The sequence below is a fragment of the Penaeus japonicus genome, unplaced genomic scaffold (genome assembly GCF_977035675.1).
Source record: "Penaeus japonicus unplaced genomic scaffold, GWHDUDI00000001_assembly GWHDUDI00000010, whole genome shotgun sequence".
Lineage (NCBI taxonomy): Eukaryota > Metazoa > Arthropoda > Malacostraca > Decapoda > Penaeidae > Penaeus > Penaeus japonicus.
The window spans coordinates 570,423-577,922 of record NW_028234412.1 but is presented as its reverse complement, the minus strand read 5'-3'; the positions used below and the strand labels follow the sequence as shown (position 1 = coordinate 577,922).

The following is a 7,500-nucleotide window of genomic DNA, read 5'->3' as shown; positions in this document are numbered from 1 at the left end:
TAACCATACACCCCGTTTCGCCCTCAGTACTTCACGTACAGCTGCACCCTCACGCTCCTCGTGGCTTGGACCTTCTTCAGGATGCACTATCTCCTCAAGTTCTCCGTCTACGTCGTTGCAGTCACACTCTACGGTTTCCTCGCCTTGCACTTTGCGGAGGTGAGGCTGGTGGAGAGTCTGTTTAGATGGGTCTTCTGTGCGAGGGGTGTGGGGTCTGGAGGGGAGGGGGGTAAGGGATGGACGCTGATGGAAGGATGTATCGCCTTTTGACCAGAGGATTATGCGGCGCTGGTAGTTGTTTTGTTGTTGGTCGTACCGTTTTGTGTATCTGATTTCTCTCTCTCTCTTTCTCTCTCTCTCTCTCTCTCTCTCTCTCTCTCTCTCTCTCTCTCTCTCTCTCTCTCTCTCTTTATTCTCCCTATACCGGACTTTTCTGTTACTTGATATGTGAATCTTGAACATGTTGGTAGTGCCGTTTTGTCTCTCTCTCTCTCTCTCTCTCTCTCATCACTATTCAGTAATTAGTTGCGTTCTTTATTTTTCATAATCGACAACCACCTTCGTTTATTGTGCTAAATTATAACTGATATATCTCACTGATATATCACCATACACAACAGAAGATCGACCCCCAATAACATTCAGTCCAGCAATGTGATTCCCCCTCGATTTCTCCTTTTTCTCAGTCAAGCTCCTCTCTCTCTTCTCATTAGAGTTGCACCTTTTCTTTCTTCGCGTTATTCCCTGTCAATCTAAGCTCCTTTCACAGATTCCCTCCGCCTTTCAATTCCTTCAATAGGCTTTTTTCCTCTCCCTCCTCCTCAACGTCCTTGATCCCACGATGTTAGCATTCCTTCTCAGTCGGGACAGCTTTTTCCTCTTTTCTTTCCTCGGGCTTTTCCCTCGCTCACTCAGCCACTAGTCTATGTACTCACTTACTCCCTTTCTTCAGCAGCGACCATCACCTCCTTCAACCACTTTCCCTTATCCCAGTTCCTTCCCTCCCTCATTCTATCTCCTCCCTACCTTTTTCTTTACCTTCTTCCTCCATTTTCTCCTCCGTTTCTCTATTTCTTTCTACCTTCGTCTCTTGACTTTCTCCTTCCCCACGTCAATAAACCCCTCATCTCCCCACCCCCATCCCTCCTAATGCCCTCCCCTCACGACCCCCTCCCCCCGCAAAGCCCCATAATCCGCCTGATCCCCCCCCTCTCTCCCGCAGACTGTGTTCAGCCACGAGGGCATCGCCGGCGCCTGTCCCCGGCTGACGGTGACCAGCCTCGGCCTGAGTCCCGGGCTGGGTCACCTGCTCTTCGTGCTCTGCATCTTCCTCGCGCTACACGTCATGGACAGACAGGTGAGTCTTGCAATGAGGGGGTGAGGGTTGGGGGAGGGAGGAGGGGAGAGGGAGAGGATGGGGGAAAGGGAAAGAGAAGGAGAGGGAAGAAAAGGGTGGAATAGAGTAAAGGAGTAAGGAGGGAGTTCGGAGCAACATGGAGTGAGGGAAAGAGAAGGAGAGGCGTTAGGGGAAGGGGAGTGCTAGGGGAAAAGTGAAAAAAAGGAGGTGAAAGAAGGGAGGAGGGGGAGTGGGGTAAATAGGGGGAGAGGAAAAAAGAATTAAAGGGAACAAAGAGAAGCATCCGACAAGAATTTGATATAGGTAAATTTTCCTAAAAAAAAAAAAAAAAAAAAAAAAAATCAATAACTCTTAAACCAAACCAACTTAAACATACCAAGAATAGCTAACCAGGAACACATACCCAAAGTACCCACTGTAACATATGACTCCCTGACAGATGGAATACATCATGCGGCTCGACTTCAAGTGGAAGCAACAGCTGGAGGTGGAGCAGAAGGAAGCACAAACTACGCACTTCGCCAACAAACTCCTTCTTCAGAATATCCTTCCCCTTCACGTGGGTGAGTAGCCGCGGCCAGACGGGAAAAGAGGTTGTGTCAACAAGTCCTTTCTATGGGTCCTATTTTGGTACATTTCCCTTTGGTGGAAGGAAAGGTGGAGGTCCTGTGGCTTCTATACTTATTTGTTTATTTGTTTACTTTTTGTCATGCTTTTCAGACGTGATTACCGATGCGAAATTCTATTTTGTTTACACCTTTTTTGATTTGCTATCTTTAAGTGCTATGTTTTAAAGAACTTGATTATGATAATGATGAGTAGTAGTTCTGCCTAACTCTCTCTCTCTCTCTCTCTCTCTCTCTCTCTCTACTTCCCTACCTCCCTCCCTCCCTCCCTGCCCCCCCTCTCTCTCTCTCTTTATCTCCCATCCTACCTCCCTCCCTCCCTCAACCCCCTACCCCCCAAAATCCCCTTACGGACGACTAACCCCTTGACCCCCTCCTGCAGCGGACATGTACCTGAACCGCCAAGGCGCGACGGACGAGCTGTACCACGAGTCGTACCACCACGTGGGCGTCATCTTCGCGTCCATCCCGAACTACGGCGAGTTCTACCGCGAGAACGAGATGAACGAGGACGGGAAGATGTGCCTCAAGGTCCTCAACGAGATCATCTCCGATTTTGATATGGTGAGGGGGAGAGGGAGAGGAGGAGGGGGGAGGAGGAGGTGGTGGAGGAGGAGGTAGTGGAAGAGGAGGAGGAGGAGGAGGAGGAGGAGGAGGAGGAGGGAGGGAGGAGGAGGGGAGGGGAGGAGGGAGGGGGTGGGGGGGAGGGGGAGGGAGGGAGGGGAGGGGAGGAGGAGGGAGGGAGGGGGAGGAGGAGGGGAGGGGGAGGGGGGGGGGAGGGGGAGGGGGAGGGGAGGGGGAGGAGGAGGAGGAGGAGGAGGAGGAGGGAGGAGGAGGAGGAGGAGGGGGAGGAGGAGGAGGAGGAGGTGGAGGATGGGGAGGACGGGAAGATGTGCCTCAAAGTCCTCAATGAGATCCTCTCCAATTTTGATATGGTGAAGAGGAGAGAGGGAGGAGGTGGTGGATGTGGAGGAGGAGATGGAGGTGGAGGAGTAGGTGGAGGTGGAGGTGGAGGTGGAGGTAGAGGAGTAGGTGGAGGAGGAGGTGGAGGTGGAGGTGGAGGTGGAGGAGGAGATGGAAGTGGAGGAGGAGGTGGAGGTGGAGGAGGAGGTGGAGGAGTAGTAGGAGGAGGTAGAGGTGGAGGTGGAGGTGGAGGTGAAGGTGGAGGTGAAGGTGAAGGTGGAGGTGGAGGTGGAGGTGGAGGTGGAGGTGGAGGTGGAGGTGGAGGTGGAGGTGGAGGTGGAGGTGGAGGTGGAGGAGTAGGTGGAGGAGTAGGTGGAGGAGTAGGTGGAGGTGGAGATGGAGGAGTAGGTGGAGGAGTAGGTGGAGGTGAAGGTGAAGGTGAAGGTGGAAGTGGAGGTGGAGGAATAAAGGAGAAGGAGGAGGACGAGGAGGACGAGAAAGTGAAGAGAGGAGGTAGAGGGAGGAGGAAGGGGAAGGGAAAAGAGAGGGAGGGAGAAGAGGAAGTAAATGAAGGAGGAAGAAGGGAGAGGAGGAAGAGGACGTTGGAGAGAGAAGGAGAATGGGAGAAAGAAAAAGGGAAGAGAAAAGAAAAATATAAATAGAGAGAAGCGGAGGGTAATAACGAGGAGGAGGAGAGGAAGAGGGAGAAAGAAGACAGTGACAAGAGGAATGGAGAGAAGTGGAGGGAAAGAAGAGGGAGAAGGAAGGGTCAGGGTGAAGGAGGAGATGGGGGTGAGAGGGAAGGAAGGAAAAAGGAGAGCCTTGTGTGTGTGGGGGGGGGGGTGGAGGGGAAGAGCTGAATAACGAGAAAGGGAGAAGGAAATCGTGGGATAAATAGACAAACAAGAATAAGGAGAAGAAGGGAAAAAAGAGAAACAGGAAAAGAATAATGGAAATGGAAGAATGGGGAAGGTGTAGAAGGATTAGAAGAAATTGAGGGAGGAGAGGGAGAGGGGGAAACGATTAAAAACAGAAGAATGTAAGAACAAGGGGAGAACGAAGGGGAACAAAAAGGAGATAGATAGATAGAGAGGAATATAGAGAAAATAAAGCTTAGATAGGAGGTGGAAAGAGAGAGAGAAAAAAAAAACGATAAGAAACAAGGGAGGAAAAACAATGAGGAGAGGGAGAGATAACCGGAAAGGCAGAGAAAGAGAAAGCATTGGATAGTTGAAAGCAAACCAACGCAGGGAAGAGCAAGGAAACACACGGTTAGGCAGAATCGCATGTTTCCTTCGTTTTATTCTTTCGCAAAAGTGGATGGATAAAGCAACCGAAGAAGAAGGATGAAGTCGCTGAGACTTAGGTAGAAATGTAAGTAAATTCAGAGAAAGCAGATGGAGAAGGGGTGGGGGCGGGCGGGTTGTTATTTTTTAATTAAATTTTTGTTATTAATTTTTTATTTATTGTTTTTTATTTAAAACCTCCCTTTGTCTTTATGATTATATTAGTAATTATGTTATGATATCTATTTTATATATTTTTGGATTTTTAATATATGATTATATAGTATTAAATATATATATTATATTATATATTAAATATATATACATATATATAATTAATAAATTTAGAATATAATATAATATAATTATAAAATTTTTTAAAAGTAAGCATACATATAGTATTTTATTTTTATATATATATTTATGTTATAATAATTATATTTATATATAGATATATATTTAGAATATATATATATGTGTTGTGTTTTTTGTGTTGTGTGTTGTTGTGTTGGGGTTTATATCTATATAGTCTTCCTGACTAAGACCTCTCTTCCGGCCCAGCTCACCTACGACGCGCCCTTCCTGACCATGGAGAAGATCAAGGTGGTGGGCAGCACGTACATGGCCGCCTGTGGACTCCAGCCCGGACGGAGGTACAGTGACGAGTCCGACTACGATGAGAGGGACAAGCAGGAAAATGTGGCCACCATTACCAGGTTTGCGGCGGCCATGTTCGACAAGCTCAAGGCCATGAATGGGGAGCATTTGCAGGACTTTCAGTTGAGAGTAGGTGAGTGAGGGGGGAGGGGGGGCGGGGGGGGGGGGGGGGGGGGGGGGGGTTGCGTGGGGGGGGGGGGGGGGGCGGGGGGGGAGGAGGTGTGGGGGGGGGGAGGCCCTGGGGGGGGCAGCGAGCAGGGGGGATGGGGGGGGAAGGGTGGGGGGGGGGGGGGGGGGAGGGGGGGGGGGGGGGGGGTGGGGGGGGGGGGGGGCCAGGGGGGGGGGGGGGGGGGGGGGGGGGGTGGGGGGGTGGTGGGTGGGGGGGGGGGGCAGCGAGAACTTCTTGCTCCGGGGATTTTGGAGGCTGGGAGTAATAACAGTAAAAGTAGTGATAAAGATGATAATGATGATGGTAGCAATAATAATAATAACAATAGTAATGATAGTGATTATTGACGATTGCAAATATCATCCTTTCATGATTAACATCACCATAATTACGTTCCAGGCATCGACGTGGGCCCAGTGATTGCGGGCGTGGTGGGCGCACATAAGCCCATGTACGACATCTGGGGGAACACCGTCAACGTGGCCTCCCGGATGGACTACACGGGGGAGATGGGGAAAATTCATGTAGGATCATTCGCTGTTCACGCGGGGAATCGGATTTGATGACTGATCGGTATTCGGGTCATGATTTCGAATGAGAAGTGTGTTTTGTTTGTGTTATCCATGCGTTATAGGGATTTGTTTACCTTGTTTATTCATGAGTATTGTGTGTATGATTGTGGAATGGTTTTATTCTTGTTGTGGATGATTGCTGAGTGTTGCGTTGCCTTATTAACTGACATATGGATTTATTCATTTGATGATAAATATGTTTTTGATGATGCTGTGGGTAGTATTTGAGTAGAGTGATGCATCTTTTTATTAGTTGATGTTTGAATTAGTGAATTTAATGATCACAGAGTTTTTTTCTGATAATTTGCCTTTTAATCTTCCTGAAGGTGACGAAGGAGGTGGGCGAAATCCTGCAGGATCTGGGCTGGTCCGTTGAGTGTCGCGGCGAGATCTACGTGAAGGGAAAGGGCCACATGGTGACGTACTTCGTGGATCCCACCAAACCTCCGCCCAAGGTGTCCACGGGCGTCAGCGCGGAGGCGAACAACAATGACAACATCAGCATCAAAAACGGCAACCACGTCAACAACAACAACAGCAAGACGTCGAAGGACGCGGAGGGCAGCGAGCAGCAGAGGCGAAGGAGCAGCCAGATGAGCCTCAACTCCTTGAAGGGGTACCTGTCGCCCCACCGGGGGAGCCTGGAGATCAGCAAGAGCAAGGGCGTCGCCGGAGACGGCAGCAGCGTCTCGTCCAGTTACCGGAGACGAAATGACAGCGGCGAAGACAGCCGGGAGGAAAGGCGGTCGCAGGGTACCTCTCCGCGCAACAGCGGTGACTCAGGGGCGTCGGGCAGCCTCCAAGGGCGCCAGGGAAGCACACCGCTGCCGCATCCTCTTGCCACGGCAGCGGAGGCGACCACCAGTGCGAAGCGATGCTATTTCAACCTTACTGAAGACGATTTTGCGCAGTACAACCCCTCGTTCGACAGAGAGGACGAACGGCCAGCGTTCTCGACGGCCCCCCGGATCGAGGAGGAGGACGAGGCGCCCGCCGGCCCCGTCGCCAACGGAAATATCGAGTCAGTGTCATCGTCTTTGAGAGTCTCGCAGCCCGGGGAAGCAACGCGATGCGCCTCGGACAGGGACTCCGTTTCCACGCAGAGGAGCAGCATGGCTTCCAGATCCTCCAGCAAAGGCAGGGTCTTCAGCAGATCCTCAACGCTGAGGCAGGTGGACGTGCATCCCCTCGCCCTGCTGAAGGAGCAGGAGTCGGACCGACCCGCGCATACCGAGCTCTCCATAGACTCGGACGAGAGCGAGGACATACGGTTGTGAGGAAGGGCGACAGCTTATGCGACCGTGAAATAAATGTATTCAATTCAACGTTTCTTTTTTCATTCACTCCGAGAAAGGAAAAGGAAATAAACAGAGTTGAAGTGATACTAGGTAAGGCTATTTGCATTGCACTTATTTGAAAGACTATTCAAGCGTGAGCCTCAAACCTCACACGCAAATGATAACAAAAAGGGTAAATAATTACACAAGAAAATAATCTTTACCTCAAATGAAAACTCAAAGCGAATGATGATTTCGTCCGCAAAGTGAGATAAATTTGAATATCTTTATCTCTTTATCATTATTTGATAAAGGAATAGACTCCGAGATTGGAATTCTTGGAAATATGGATATTTTCTTTACAATATATCAGTGAATGATATTTTTTTTCAATTACTGATATTTTTTTTTTTTGTTTTGTAATTATAGTTTTTAAATTATTATTCGTATTATTTTTCTCAAGTATTTTATTCTAAGGCCAGTTGTGTTTCATTTAAATGAAAACTTCAACAAGTACCACATGTTGTAAATAGAGAAATCACTCTTGCCAGGGTTATCTGTGCAATAAAGCGGAAAACCGGAATAGACACCAAATGTATCTTTGTAGTGATGTTTTTTTCTTCTTATATTCATTCATAAAGCGGTGAATAGTT

General features: G+C 49.1%; 1 protein-coding gene across 2 annotated transcripts in view; it reads left to right on the top strand.

Annotated features, from left to right (window-relative positions):
* LOC122266929 (adenylate cyclase type 2) overlaps positions 1-7,500 on the top strand; it is a 75,885-nt gene that overhangs the window by 68,197 nt on the left and 188 nt on the right. For both annotated transcript variants that reach the window (XM_086540429.1, XM_086540428.1), the window contains exons 17-23: positions 28-159; positions 1,223-1,357; positions 1,797-1,920; positions 2,366-2,547; positions 4,734-4,962; positions 5,398-5,522; positions 5,897-7,500. The exon at positions 5,897-7,500 is cut by the window's right edge and continues 188 nt beyond it. In XM_086540429.1, coding sequence (XP_086396555.1) covers positions 28-159; positions 1,223-1,357; positions 1,797-1,920; positions 2,366-2,547; positions 4,734-4,962; positions 5,398-5,522; positions 5,897-6,847 — 1,878 coding nt within the window. In that variant the 3' untranslated portion in view covers positions 6,848-7,500. The remainder of the gene's footprint in view (positions 1-27; positions 160-1,222; positions 1,358-1,796; positions 1,921-2,365; positions 2,548-4,733; positions 4,963-5,397; positions 5,523-5,896) is intronic.